This window comes from Mesoplodon mirus, assembly GCF_964341445.2.
Source record: "Mesoplodon mirus genome assembly, chromosome: 2".
Lineage (NCBI taxonomy): Eukaryota > Metazoa > Chordata > Mammalia > Artiodactyla > Ziphiidae > Mesoplodon > Mesoplodon mirus.
This window is the reverse complement of record NC_138977.1, coordinates 10,167,440-10,183,301: the sequence shown is the minus strand read 5'-3', so window position 1 is coordinate 10,183,301 and position 15,862 is coordinate 10,167,440. Positions and strand designations below refer to the sequence as shown.

The 15,862-nt window shown below is 36.5% G+C and overlaps 1 protein-coding gene across 3 annotated transcripts in view; it reads left to right on the top strand.

Moving 5' to 3' along the window:
* The window catches only part of HHIP (hedgehog interacting protein), a 96,383-nt gene extending 80,786 nt beyond the window's left edge, over positions 1 to 15,597 (top strand). Inside the window, exons 12-14 of one of the 3 annotated variants that reach the window (XM_082611630.1) lie at positions 4,685 to 4,833; positions 8,648 to 8,772; positions 9,596 to 15,597. In XM_082611630.1, the coding sequence (XP_082467756.1) occupies positions 4,685 to 4,833; positions 8,648 to 8,772; positions 9,596 to 9,610 (289 nt within the window). In that variant the 3' untranslated portion in view covers positions 9,611 to 15,597. Of the gene's footprint in view, positions 1 to 4,684; positions 4,834 to 8,647 lie in introns of all 3 variants that reach the window. The other 2 variants (XM_082611629.1, XM_082611628.1) reach the window with 2 other exon arrangements.
* Positions 15,598 to 15,862: the final 265 nt, after the last annotated feature.

Genomic DNA, 15,862 nt, shown 5'->3' with positions numbered 1-15,862 from the left:
ACTTATTAAGTATCATAAAATTAAAACCATTCTTTAATCCCACTACCCAGAGACATTCACTGTTGGCCTTAGCTATTCACAAAAAGTCATCACAGTATAATGTGTGTTATAAATTACTCAGGCTTCTCAACTTCCTCCTTTATTTCAAGAAAGTATCTAAAGCTTTATGCTACTACACAGAACCAGCCAACGTAGGGTTCTAAGAGAACGTCTTACGTTTCTGAAAACAATGTTTTATACGTTAAAAAATGTTGGGCAGTTTTCTACACTATCCCTTTAGTGTTTCATTATTTGTCATATGTAAAGGGGTTAGAAAATGTGTTTTTCTAATTTAAATTAAGTTTGAGAACTATGGGGATAACTGTCAACAAATGGGCACCATATATTCTTTATTAAAAACCTGAATATCCTCTTGGGTAAGTTTTCTATTTTGAAAGCTATCTCAGACTTCATTCAGTAGACCTAAGAGTCCAAAAGTTTAAAAAGTAATTGTTTAAAAGGAGAGCAAGACCACTTACATAATTTTTATTAGGCTTACATTAAGATGCTCAATTTCCCAGTGTAATAAAAATAAGAATAAAAAATGAGTTCATCTATCACAAGTATATACCCTAGATTTTTGTTTAGATCCCATCTAGGTGTGTATATGTAGTAATTAGGAATATACAAGATGGTTTATTTCAAGGTGACAATATTAATAAAGTTCAAATTTACTTGTTTTATTCCCTTTTCTTTCTCCTCATTCCATGTAAAGGAACCTTACTCTTTTCAGTGGAAAGAAAAATGTCCCTAGAACAAAGAATGAGTGGAGAGGAAAGAGATGGTTGGGATCACCAAAAATCTTTGTCAAACTTTAACAAATGTATTACGAGAAAAATGAATGTTGATATGTTAACTTAATTCCCAGCTGGAGGAGAAAGTAATCCCATCTCTTTATGTCATGCTTACTTCTTAGCCTGTTGTTTATTTATTATGATTATAATTAGTGTAAAAATGCTTTATTTAAAATGAATTTAACTATGCCTTGGAAGAATTTTGTAATACAATATTACAAATTTGTAATTTGTAATTACAAATACTTGTAATTAATACAAGTTAATTTAGCCAATAGAGAGAAATACAGTGAGTGTTTTTAGTTTTATGCTTATGATATAAAAGTATAGTGATTCGATTTTAATGATATTCCTCCCCTAAATAGTCCATATATTCCTAATATTGTCACTCAGTATCATTTTAAGGAAACAAACACCCTTTTAAAATTCCACTCGTTTCATTCATTCATTCATTCAACAGATTTTTAATAAGGATCTTCCATGTGCTGTACACTCTTCTGGGTCCTGGAAAGACACAAGAGAAGAGAGGGAAATATTTGTCTTCATGGAATTTATATTCCAGATTTGAAAAAAGTTTCTACTATATGCATTCAATTCAATAAACATTTATTGAATGCCTATGGTATTTTCCTACCTCCTATGACTATAAGTAGTTGAGGAGATAAAATACTTTGGTAGCTTAAATATCATCTTTCTATAACATCCCTCAATCGTAAATTAATTGCACCTTCATCTGTATTCCTGTGATACTTCATATGCACCTGTATCATAGCAAAGATCATACTGCCTTATACTTTTATGTCTGCTTGTCTGTCTTCCCCACAGTGGTCTCCATGAAGATCAGGACCCTGTTTTGTTTCTGTCTTATCCCCATGAAGAGCACAGTAGCTGGCAGAGCCAATGACTAGACTTGAAGAGGATTGACTATATAGTTTTCGCCCTCAGAAAGCTTTTATTTCAATGGGGAAGGGAAAGGGGAGATAAGATTACTCATTCCTTAAGAGAAGTGAAGTCCTATAGGTGATGGGCTATGTTTTATGTACATTTTCATGTTCAAGGCTCCCCAATAGAATAACAGCGAGAGAGAGGATTTATTTAACATGCTAAGTGAGGAATGTTAGTTGTCCACTTCATAAAAGAAAAAAAAAATTATTTTCCTAGGTAATTAAATAAAAATTTAAGGGCATCATAATGTTTGTATATGACAGCCACACAGTTTTATATAAGCTAAACAAGCCCAAGCATGAAGCAGTCACATCCACCGATAGAGAAGCATTTGCTCAACCCTAGGCAAAAAAAAAAAAAAAACAACTTAGAATTCCCTCCATAATCTGAGTTTCCACACATTTGAATGTTTGGTGAAAATCAGACAAAGTGTCTAATTGGAGGATCATCCGGGAAAAAAGGATCAGATACCCTGCCCTGAAGAACTGAACTTCCACAGAGAATCTCTATTCGTCATACCCCCTTATCTGTTCCCAGTGTCATCACACCCCCCTTATCTGTTCCCAGTGCACATGAATCAATGTGCCTACACTTTGCCTCAAAGAGGCAACATCTTCCAATGGTAGTTGTTTGATCGAAGTCACCTACGTTCTTAATCCACATGGTGTCTTCTCTTCTTTAGATTCATCTGCTCAGGCATGAATCATATCATCAAGTAGCATGTGAGCTATGTGCCTGCCTTTTTTGCATTGCATATAACACGTAACATATTCTTGACACACTCTGTTTCTGGGCCTCTTTTCTTGAATGAATCAGAAAGAGCGTGAACAAGTGAGTAACAAATAGAATTGGGTAAACAGAATCTCAGTTACCTGTAAAATGGAAACAATACCTGTTTACCGATTATCACTCAGTAAATGGTGGTGGCCTGTGACTCAGAAGAATGTCATGGCTACAGAGAAACTGCTCTTCTGATGGTCACAAATGCCACCATCGTCTCACAAACAAAATAAGAATTTTATATGAGGAAGAAATAGGCAGACTTGGGCTATTCAACAATAAGAAGGCCAAGGTAATGCCCTCACTTTCCTTGGCATATCCGTTTAACATCTTCACCTTATCACGCTCTGCCTTTCCTCTCAGAAAGACTCCCTTGGGGGCACATAGGAAATATTTGATGGTGTGTTCTGAGTGAAAATATGGAATGTCTCAAGTACCTTTCACATAAGCTGACCATTTCTAGATTTAGATAAGAGGTTGAATAGATTTAAGGGACTTTTCTGAATTGTCACGTTAGTTGCAAAACAATACTTTCTTTTATTTCTTTCAGTTTTTATTTTATATTGGAGTACAGTTGATCAACACTGTTATGTTAGTTTCAGGTGTACAGCAAAGTGATTCAGTTATGCATATACGTGTATCTATTTTTTTTCAAATTCTTTTCCTATTTATGTTATTACAGGATATTGAGCAGAGTTCCCTGTGCTATACAGTAGGTCCTTGTTGATTATCTATTTCAAATATAATAGTGTGTACATGTCAACCCCAAACAATGCTTTCAACAGAGAATGAGATGTTATTGGAGAGAGGAGCTAAAGAAGTCATTAGATATTTTAAATATGGTTTTGAGTCATTGTAGAAACAGCCTGAGGTCAAGCTCCAAATTATTATCACTGTTCATATTGCTACAGGGGCATAACAAGATAACCTGTCTCAAGAAAACTGAGTCTGCAGGGCCTAATTATTTGCTTCTCTTGGAAAGCTATATCATTTACCTCTGTGGTGGTTCTGACCTATAATTATCACCTTCTTTGTTATGGTACTTAAGGACTCCAACTGATTTGCCCATTTTCCTGGTGGTGATTTGACTGGTGATGAAGTGTTTACTTACATTCCTTCACTGAAAAGAGCTTTCTCACCACACTGAGGCACAGGTAGCAGTGACTGATAGCAAAGTACTATTGCACATTTTTTCCCAAAGATTAGGTAATGAGCAGGTGTGATCATGATTCCAGCGTGAAACAACTTGAAAGACACCCTCTTATTCAAAAACATTAAGAACTATAACAACCATCTTCTGAAGGCATCTTGGTCCCTCTCTAAATGATGGCAATTGTAGAGCAATTAAAACAAAGTCTATGACTTTTAACATGACAGATAAGATGTTTTTGTTTGCTACTATTAGTATTATTTTTCTTCATAATGGGACAAAATCAAATTATAAAAATATATATGTACATATATACATGTATATATATAAAATCTCTCTATGTAGATCATTCTTTGAATAAAGAGTTTAAACTTTGAGTCAGTAGTAAACACACACATGTGTTATGACATCCTTTTAAGAACAGTCATTCTGGAAAAAGTATTTCAAAAGAAATGTAAAAATGAAATAAAAAATGATTCCCAAGCTTTTTAGGCTACAACTGTTCATTCTGATGAGTGCCTTCAGCCTCGTGATGTTGCCAAATATGCCAATAACAAGTGAAACCTATCTCAGGTGCTATTCCTAAAAACTTTTGGTGTTTTGAGGGGGGAAAAAAAGCTTTAAAATATCTATTCATCTTTATTTTTTAAACTGTAATTGCTAGGTATTCTTAGCTACCAAAATATTGATGTAACGTAATTACATTTTTAATCAATGAATTTTGATCATGATAAAGTTTCTTACCATGCTTGATCTGTTCCCTTTGGTTCAAAACTGGTTAGTTTGTTAGTTTGTTTCCTCATGGGTGTGTGTTTTCTCCTCTTAGAAAGTTGTCGACCTTTCTCTCTGAGTGGCGTAAAAGAAAGTTCTCTTTGGAAAGCAAGAGACGTGCTTTGCAAGCTACGAAATCACTAGATTTCATTCCAATATTGATTTGCACCCGAAATGCACTTTTGACGGTTGTCTTTTGATGCAGACCTCTGATGCCTGAGGAATGCAGGGCCACGGTCCAGCCTGCCCAGACCCTGACCTCTGAGTGCTCCCGGCTGTGTCGGAACGGCTACTGCGGGCCCACAGGAAAGTGCTGCTGCAGTCCAGGATGGGAAGGGGACTGGTGTAGAGTCGGTTAGTGTTCCTTCTGTTCCGGGGAGATTGGGCCTGCAAGAACTTAACGTTAGTTACTTCTTCTGGAATGACCTAGTGTTCAAAACTGTAGCCGTTTACAATAGTAATGCTCAGTCTGTTTCTGAACTTGCACCTGAAATCGTTGCCATTTTCTTAATGGAAACAGTTCACGTATACAAGTTAATCATAAACATAATCGAGTTCTTTCACAAAGTCACACATGAAAACAGCCCAACTAGATCATCCCTGTGGACTCTCAGTCCTGGGTTTGAGCTTTCACACCAGCCAATGACCTGGTGCTTGCAAAGGCCGTTTCCGAGTGCCAGCACTTTCCAGACACTCCGTAAAGGCCCTCCCTAAATTTGCTGCTTGCTTTCTTGCTGCAGCGTGCTAAAAACAGGGGTTTTCAGTGGGTGTTTTTATAGAAAAGGGGAAAATGCAGTTATCTAGAGGCATATGATGAGATTTTTCCATTCTTTTTGCCACTGCCTTATGGACCATCAGGTGTGTGTGCAGCTGCTCAGCAAGCAAATGAGATTCGTCCCAAGTTATTCTATCCTTTAACTTGCGACTTCCACAGATACATGTAATTGCGTTTAAATTCTACTTGGTGTGAAGTAAGACAATTAGATTAATTTAGATACCTAGAGTTTAAGATGCGTATATTGAAAGTACATTTTCAACAACCAGCATATACATATTACTTGCAAAAGATTTTGATCTCTGCTATTTCAAATATTAACGTATCTCTTGCCAAAGAAAATTCAAGTCCCATATTAATATTTAACAGTATCCTTAATTCATAAATGCCTTCTTTCTTTATTCTAAACATGTATTTGTTTCAAAAAGTTATAACCATACCTTGTTTACCTCATATATTGTCAAATAAAGTAGACATTTAAAGTCACAGAGACAGTATCCATTTTAAATTAAGCTTAAATTGCTTCAGCACTAATAATATTACATGACTGATTGATATCACGGTTACATATCTAGGAAAAAGCTATCATAACTGAAACTCAACAGAAATTAAGTAATTACATTATTTTTAAAAAAATGCTTACATTCTATTGACCCATTCTGTCTCCTTTTTCATTAGTTGGCCAAAAAATGAGAATCAGTGTTTAAATGCAATAATATTCTAATTCCTGATGATATATCTTCCCTCTGCTTCCTTCTATGCTTGACAATATCTATTCTCTCTGCTTTTACGTGGTGTCCATTCTGTCTTATTCCTTACTTATATTTTGCCTAACCTTTTAAGTCACCTCAAATCATCAGATAACAAATATTTATTGAGTGCCTGCTAGTAACAGTATGTTAAACTGAGGGTAAACATAATTTTGAATCTAGGTGGCTTAATACATACCATAATAGATATTAATAATGATATATGATATAAATGAAAGTTTATAAGCAGGGATCCCCAATCCCCGGGCCACAGACAGGTACCAGTACCGGTCTGTGGCCTGTTAGGGACCGGGCCACACAGTAGGAGGTGAGCAGCGGGTGAGCAAGTGAAGCTTCATCTGTATTTACAGCCGCTCCGCATCACTCGCGTTACCGCCTGAGCTCCGCCTCCTGTCAGATCAGCGGCAGCATTAGATTCTCATAGGAGCGTGAACCCTACTGTGAACTAACTGTGCATGCGAGGGATGTAGGCTGCGTGCTCCTTATGAGAATCTAACGCCTGATGATCTGAGGTGGACCTGAGGGGGTGATGTTAGTGCTGGGGAGCGGCTGCAAATACAGATGATCATCAGCAGAGAGGTCTGACTGCACGGAGACTGTAAGAAATCAATTGCTTGTAGACTCATATCAAAACCCTATCAGTGAGTGGCAAATGAAAACAAGCTCAGGGCTCCCACTGATTCTGCATCATGGTGAGTTATATAATTATTTCATTATGTATTACAATGTAATAATAATAGAAATAAAGTGCACAATAAATGTAAAGCACTTGAATCATCCCGAAAACATCCCCCACCCACCCCACCCCCAGTCTGTGGAAAAATTGCCTTCCACGAAACTGGTCCCTGGTGCCAAAAATGTTGGGACGGCTGTCATAAAGTACTTTAATCTTTCCACTCAATCAACTAAATACTTTGAATATATAAGAGAAACCAGAACCATTTTATTAAAGTAATATATTTGTGGTATTTTTGACCCAAGTAAGAACTTTTGACCCAAGTAAGAACTTTATTCATATACTCACATAGTTTGCTCATCTCCCACAAATTTAAAAGACTATTTTGGTCTATTTTCTCCCTGTTCTTTCTTTCCCATGTATCAGCCACAGACCCCTGGATTTTGATTAACGCCCCGGAAAAGGTTAAAATAACTCTGTCCCCTAAAAATATAAGGACAAGTATTCAAGGAATTTGATTCTGTCTACAGTGGCTGCACACCTCAGATTCATCCTATCAGTAAGAGACAATTAAGTTATATACCCGGGCTTCCCTGGTAGCGTAGTGGTTGGGAGTCCGCCTGCCGATGCAGGGGACACGGGTTCGTGCCCCGGTCCGGGAGGAGCCCACATGCCGCAGAGCATCTGGGCCTGTGAGCCATGGCAGCTGGGCCTGCGCGTCCGGAGCCTGTGCTCCGCAACGGGAGAGGCCACAACAGTGAGAGGCCCGCGTACCGCCAAAAAAAAAAAAAAAGTTATATACCCAATTTTATGTCTCCATCTCATTTTAGCAATAAATCTTTACATTCCCTACCTATATTATAGTGGTAAACATTCTTTTCTGAAGCAATTCTGCTCTGTAGAGCAGCCCTGTAAAGGATTGCTCAGAATGTCTTTCACTGGGCAACTGCACTGACCCCAAGAAAGGGCTTCAGGGTGTAATCAGAAAGGGGCATATGCACTACACCCCCTGGGAACAAGGAAAGGGAGGAATCCAAGGGAATCCACGTGGTGGATCCTCCCTCCAGCCAAAATCAAAAACTGACCATTTCTTTTCTTTTTTTTTAAACTCTAGTTTTGTTTTGTTTTTAATTAATTAATTTACTTATTTATTCTTGGCTGCGTTGGATCTTCGCTGCTGCAGGCGGGCCTTCTCCAGTTGCGGCAAGTGGGGGTCACTCCCTGCCGCGGTGCACGGGCCTCCCATCGTGGTGGCCTCTCCCGTTACGGAGCACAGGCTCCAGGCGCACAGGCCTCAGCAGTTGTGGCACGTGGGCTTAGCAGCTGTGGCTCGCAGACTCCAGATTGCAGGCTCATCAGCTGTGGCGCACGGGCCCAGCTGCTCCACAGCATGTGGGATCCTCCCGGACCAGGGCTCGAACCCATGTTCCCTGCATTGGCAGGCGGATTCTTAACCACTGCACCACAAGGGAAGCCCAAAAAACTGTCCATTTCTTGATGTTACATTGGTGATGCTCCAGCCACTGGGCCTTTCTCTCTGGCCACGCCCTTCCCACTGTGAGGTCCTACCCCAGAGGGATGGAAACAGAGCGGTACTTGGCAGGCCCTGTGTTGGAGATGCCCTGGGGAAGCAGAGGTTTTAAAGAACTGAAACCCTCGTTTTCCATAAAGTCATTTCTGCAAGGGATTGAAATTGTTTCCCATGATCTGGATGATCCGCTTCTCTCAAAATGTCTCCCACTGTCTGTTGCATTCTGGCCCCCAAATAACTAGAAGTCTGAAAGCCTTCTCTCTTTGTACTTATTAACTTTGGGATCATTTGGGGACTGGCTTCCTCCTCCTTTCCCTCCGTTCCCTTACTCGTCAGATATTTATTGGCCTCATACTCAGTGCTGTTTCCGACTTACAGAATGGAGTGTGATTTTATTGCTCTTTTTTTTCTCCCAGCGAAATGTGAGCCAGCGTGTCGCCACGGTGGTGTCTGTGTTAGACCCAACAAGTGCCTCTGTAAAAAAGGATATCTTGGTCCTCAGTGTGAACAAGTGGACAGAAACCTCCGCAGAGAGACCAGGGCAGGTATTCTTGATCAGATCATTGACATGACATCTTATTTGCTGGATCTAACAAGTTACATTGTATAGTTTCTGGGACTGTTTGACTATTCCTTTCCAATGGGCATTTATTTTTTATCCTGTCATTAAAAAGAACGACTGTTATCCTGCTACACACTCCTGTGATTTCATTTTCTTTGATTAATTTAAAAGTCATTTCCAGAAATTTGCAGACCCTGTGTGTGTATATAGGCATGTTTGTTCACATATGCACATACACACACACGCTCACAACCCCCATGAGCGTGGTTGCGTAACAGATGGGTTTTTTTAAATATATATTTCCTTGTGCAGAGTAATTTCCCCAGAAATTCCATTGTAAATTGATAACAGAATTTTTATGTCACCGGAAGAGATTATTTGCCTTCCCAGGAATTTTCTGTCTGTAATCACTAAAGTCAACTTCAATGGAGTTTTAAAACATTACTGTGCAATCTGATGGATTGAATTTTAAAAGGCCATATTTTTATATTAAAGGACTATAATATGAGAGAATGTTTCAGAGCTCCCTGATGAATTTCTAAGAGGGCAACTTGATATAAAATTGTAATCTTCATTTTTATCAATGTATCCAATTGCAGAATGTCAACACACTTACCTTTTTATTGGCAGAGAAATCTGGTGACTCTAGCTTAATTTCAAGATGGTTTTCAAATTAAATCATAACGGCAAAGTCTAAAACCAATCTTCCTAAAAGGTCTGCTTTTATTGTATAGTTTATTTAACAATAGGCACTGGGTTTGTGTTACATATTTATATTTTTTATTTTATTTTTATAATATAGACATCACCTAGATGAAACACCTTTGCCCTGTCCTGTAAAATACTAAAGTTACATTTTTCACCAACTTAATTGGAAAGAAGGGAAGTGAGAAAGCAAACAGTCTTTAATGTGCTGACGATCTAATCTAGCAAAGTATCATTGTGCCAACATGTAATCCTTACCGACGGATGAGAAAGCAAGAAAACAGCCACTCCTTACAAAATTTCAGCATTAAACATTTGTAAAGTGCTTTCCACCATAGCAAGACTGTCAGAGTATATGTGATGAGAATGTTGCAGGTTTCACACTGAATCGCCTCACTGGAAAAGAGTTCACTCGTTTTTAACAAATCTTGCCTGTGTCAGCTGTCACTTGTACCAATTTTTAATATGATCATTCTTGCCAAAGATGACTTTTAATGTATACGTTCCTTCGGAACTCAGTGAAAATCCTCTCTGGTTCATTTATGAATAAATTTCCTGTAAATGTTCTGTTCGGGTTTTTCAAGAAATACCACATTCTAACTTAAACTGCTAAAAGTCTGGTACACGTTTTTCTTCATGGTTTTTGAGGCCATCCTGCCACGTTTGGATGATAGCAAAATTATCAGGCCTCTTGGCCCCACTGAAAAAACATCGACTCATGACATGTGGGCACCTACTATAGGTTGCCCTTCTCTAAACGTCTGTTCCTCCAGAATCTAAATTGTAGAGTAGGACAGATTATACAGCACAGACTGACTTCCCAAACCTGCTCCTTAGCTTTACGAAAAGGAGCCTCCATTTCAAAAATAAACAAAATCTTGTAACTAATATCTGTTTATTGTTTTAAAGCGAGAGATCTGTAAATAAAGCACAGTGAAAACCCACAACATAGAAAGGTTGGTTAAGTACTCTGCTCTTGTCTTCCATATATGATTACTTAAGTTTCAAGTGACCTCATGCCCAATGGAAATGGGTTGACAAATCTTGGTGCAGTGCTTAGTGAACAATAGCCTGCATTAAAAAGTGCATGCATAATTTTGCACAATTTAGATTTCAATTGACAGTCTATTCAAAGAAGTCTCAGGATTAAATGAGCATGGAGACCAAATTGCCCTCTTACCCCAGAAAAGGGGTGGTCCCTTCTAGTCACACGAACACTTCATTGGCCCAACAGTGTGACAAATCTTGCAGTGAACCCTGTACTAGCTCACATCTGTAGGTTAATAGCAGTCTTTTGTCCTCTTTGCTTTCTCTTCGTAGCCCTTTTACTGAATTCCATCACAGAAAGTTTTACAATTAAAAAAAAAAATGTCCTGACAACCATTTTTGTAAATGGACCTTAACCATCTCATCGTCTCTTATTCAACGTGGGTGACGTTCACAAAATGTGAACTTCTTGTGAGGGAGCCAGCTGTCTAAATCTGTCAAATTGTGCAGTTTTATTACACATTCTCCTGTACATAGTTTCACTGAAAACAATAAGGATACTGCTATATATTCAGCCAAATCTGAAAACGCCCAGCATTTCTTCTTACATCTTTAATCTTTCCATCTTTTCCAAAAGAAATGGTGTTCTATTGCCATTTGTTCTCCTATTTAAAAATATCTAGATTAAATTGATCAGACCCAGCTTTTTTTATACAGACCTTTCACAAGTGAAAGAGTTTCAAATGACTTAGAAAAACATATGTACCCCAGGTATCATTGCCTTTTCTATTGTGAGTCATTAGAATAACAGATCAAAATCTTTTAAAAAGAAAATCACAAGATCCAGGGATATTAAACCCCAGCAAAGACAGTCATTGGAGTCATTTCTCTCTGTTCTTAGGAGAGAAGTAAATAGTAATGGCTAATTAATAGCTACCTTTTTAAAACTCAGTGGTCATTTCAAAAAATCCTTTGACCTTTCCTTTCAAGTAGATTTTTTAAATATGTGACTGGAGAATGATCTTAATTCATGATGAGAGGCAAGTAAGCATTGGTTAAGAAGTATGAGCTAGGGAAAAATGATTGTTTCATCACACGAATGGTAACATCTACTCAGTTCAAAAAGCACATAATCAAAATGGAAGTAAATGTCCTTGGTATGGATACAAATGTGTGAGATAAAGATAAAATAAAGAAACAGAAAAATGTAGATTATTATCCCTTTTTCCATTCTAGAGCTTAAGCTTTGGGTATCAATTTAATGTGAAATGCAGTTACGGTAGTTGTAAAGAGTTAGGAAAAAACTTTCTGCCACTGCTTCTGGCAAACTCTTGTTCTGGTTAATAGAACTTTGTTTTCTTGCTAGTTATTTAAGATAATGAGAAGATAACTGAATTGGCACATCATTAAAGTGGGAAGGGAAGATTTAAGAAACTTGAGTGACGATAAAAAGTGCTTCCATTCATACCTTTCTTCTTGGAATTTCCTTTCAATGTGGCTATTGTAAAATATACCTTGTATTTTATCACAAAGAACACTCAGAAGTTTTCTCAGGTTAACAGACTGTCTCATAAAGAAAGAGCAAAGAAACCTACCTACACATGCAACATATACATACAACCTAAAGAGAAAACATTCTCTTTTCATTTACATACTTCAGAGCAGTCACTTCTTCTCTATTTATTTCTTTGAAAATAATTACATGATAATGTACTAATAATTTTTAACATTTTTGTGATGTTGTTTTTATCTCCAAATCATAAACTATACAAGAAGCCTACTAGGTTTAGGACTTAAGGTTAGATGCTACATCTAGGGACTTTTAAAGAACACATTAATTTAAACTTTTTTAGCTTGGAAACATAAAAGAGAAACCAAACTTAAATTTTTAAGAGGAAACTAAGGTATATCATAGGCATTTGTAGTTGGCTGATCAATAAATTAGAGCTTCTGGGTGTCTCTATAGAACGTTATCTGATATATCTACCTTTCTTTTTCTCTGTTTCTCTGTCTTTTTGCCTCCCCACCCCCATGTATCCCTCTTCCTCTTAACTTCTCTCTTCTCTATTTCTATTGGTTCTGACTAAACAGACATGTCTTCAGTACACCCATAATAAAGATACCCTGGGGCAGGTTGCTATTGATTTTTCTGGTTATGATCTTTTCTTTATTTTCCTGAAAACACCTTCTCCTAGTACCACATTTGCTCAGATGCTATATCATAAAGAACAATATAGACAAATATGAACATACTAAACTGACCTATTAAAATCATTGAAAGAAGTAACAAAAAGCATAAATGACTCCCAGCCTGGATGTCCCAGCTCAGCTGGGGTTCCATCTTGGATACTGAAAAGAATATCCCCAGTCAAGAGCACAAGTTAACAGTAGGGAAAGTTAGTAGCTATTTCCTATTCAAGCAACCACCATCTCGGTGGAGTCTATTTTAAATAAGATTATCTGAAATTGATGAGGAAAAAATAAGTAGTTCCTCAATGGAGATTTCAGAATCTTCTTTCCCCACCCTTGAGACTTGAACTTGCAGAGAACTCAGACCAAAGTTCCATGCCCAGAAAATGTACCTATTTCTTTATTACCCACAGGAAGTTAGTGGGCCTGTTAATGTGACTACTGGCAATACGTTTAGAAAGTTCTTCATTAGAATATCCTAAAGAAATAGATGTTTGCTCTCTTACTTTCTTTCTCATCATCACACCAACACAAATCAGTCATACCTCTAATAATTAATATGATGACAAAGAAGGTGGGAAACCTAAGAATAGAAGCATTTTGATATTAAAAATATTAAAAACAAAACCGTAAAACCTGCCAAACACTAATCCTAGCCAACTTCAACACTTCTTTCTCTTAAATAGCTACTCATATATAAGTTTTGAAAATTGTCTTAAAATAACTATTTCAGGGAGTATGATGTACTCATGAGAGTGTAAGAAGGTGTTGTGTTGTTTTCTTTTCAATCATAGTTGTTGTTTCCCTAGTGGCTAGGAAGAGACTTACTCACTTATCAGGTTAGCTCTTTTCTTCAATTCTTCATTAGTGAGAGCCCAAGATAACACCCATCATTTACCTTGCTTTCTTTTGTATAGGTCATCTATAAGTTGGTTGAAAAAAAAATAAAAAATAAATAATGATCCCTTGTATTAACATAAAGCCTTAGGCCTAAATCTTATCACTGCTTTTTTAAGCCAGAATACAGAGAAACATACCAAAAGAAAAAAAAAAGGTACCAACTCAACACGAATTCTAAAGTTACATCTCATGTATATCACAAACACAGACCTCACATTTCAGTCAGGATTTTTTTTTTGCATATGTAGATTATATATTACTTAAAATACATATGTACATATGCAAGGAAATTAACAAACATGTTTGGTGAGTTATCTCAATTGACTATAATCTTTTAAGTTAAAAAAATCATTTTTAGCACATAGGATAGAAAAAATGGAACATTAACAGTAATGGGAAATTCATAATGGCTAAATAGAAAATACGGTTCATCTTCACAGTTAGAAATTAATTGTTGTACGTTTCCCTTTGCACTAAAAAATAACTAGCCAAAAGTTTCCATTCACATGAACACCGTGTGATCAGATTTGGTAGTCTGTGCCCCAAATGTATGTTGGCTATTTCTTTACTTCATATTCTTAAAATCAGAAGCATGATTTTCATAGAATAAATTAGGAGTTCATGTACTGTAGAACCTAATACTATTAACACATTAATACATTCTGTTCATAATACTATTATTGAGAAATCAAATTGACAACCTTATAAGATATCAGGTATTTCCCACATCTCATTATATTCATAGGACATTTTTGGACGTGCATCTCACCAAGAACCATGTGGTAACAAGATAAATGATACTGAGGTACTATGGAATTTTGGGAGCTTAATTGGAGCGACTTTAGCATGTCACTAGGACATGCTAAAGAAGACTATTTAAAAGAAACCCACCTAATTAAAATGAAAAAATTATCAAATCATTATAATTAATAAGCAGAAAACAAATCAGTACAGAAACCCCTGTGTCTTTCCTGGCTTTATCTGTGATTAATTTTATCCAGTTTTAAAGTATGGTTAACTTGTTCATTCTTCTAACACGTTTTGCTTTTCCCAGTTGTTCATTTTCCTTTAGATTGTTGACAGTTTGGGCAATTTGTCCATAACCTTATTCACAGAGGATACCTTGCTTGGATTTCTATTAGTAAGAGGCAAAAATAATTAAAGCAGGTACACGTTTAAGGGAGCAGAGTTAATATATGTACTAGTTGGAATTTCTGTAAATGTTCTTCTGAAAAGTAACATGCAAAGTCGTTGGCTCAGATAATCCTTCTAAATTTGAATTAATCTGACTTACTTAACCAAGTTATTATAATATTCAGTACTCTTTGCTTGATCTATTATTCAACCATCCATCCATTCAATAATTCAACAAAGATTTATTGAAGTGCCCAGCACGGTTATGTACTATGGAAAAGGCAAGGATGTTTATAATGGGGGATTGTGAGCCCCATGGGTATGATGAACACATTTGAAGCAAAAGGTAATAATCACACCCATCCAGCTCCAATTCAGTTTAACATCAAAATCCAGCAATAATAGTAAAGATGGCCTAAAGTACATCTGTGTGTATCTGTATGTGTGCACACACCCATGTATATATATTTATCTATCTGTACAAACACTACATATGTATACACACTATCAATGTAATATATAATATATGTATAATGCATATAAATTCTAACAAGTGTATTTGTGTTATCTTTAAAATAGAACAATTGTATCTTGAAGTGATAAATGCAGAGAATTGGTTTTTATTGTTGATCTGTGGATTTAATGATTTTTAGGTGAAAAGGATGTTTAAGTGTATAATTTCTTTTCTTAATTTAATATATTTATGTAAATGCATGCCTGAAATTTGGTTAGATTGGCTGTGTTTTGTGTCCTTTAACATGATCAAATGTATTAAACTTTATCTTATGACCTGATGTACATGTGCTATTTTAAAATTCTTTTTTATTTTGGAATTTTTTAAAGTTTTCCCTAAGTATCCATACTGACTATATAAACACTAATTTTTAAATATTCCATACCCAAACTACTTGTTCAAAATATTCTTGCCTTTTGTCATTTTTCATGTTCTAATTTTTAAAATTACTCCCCAAAATACAGGCCAATGTTAAGGGTCAGCTTCACTGTGTACAAATATTGACTTAAATGTATTCCAAGTTGTAAATGACTTAAATCTGATCCTTTCAAGTAAGTAAGAATTAATAAGTGAAGAATGCAAAAGAGCGGTTGAGAGTCCTAAGTGCCCACATTGAAGGAAAGAAGCACGTAGAAGGGG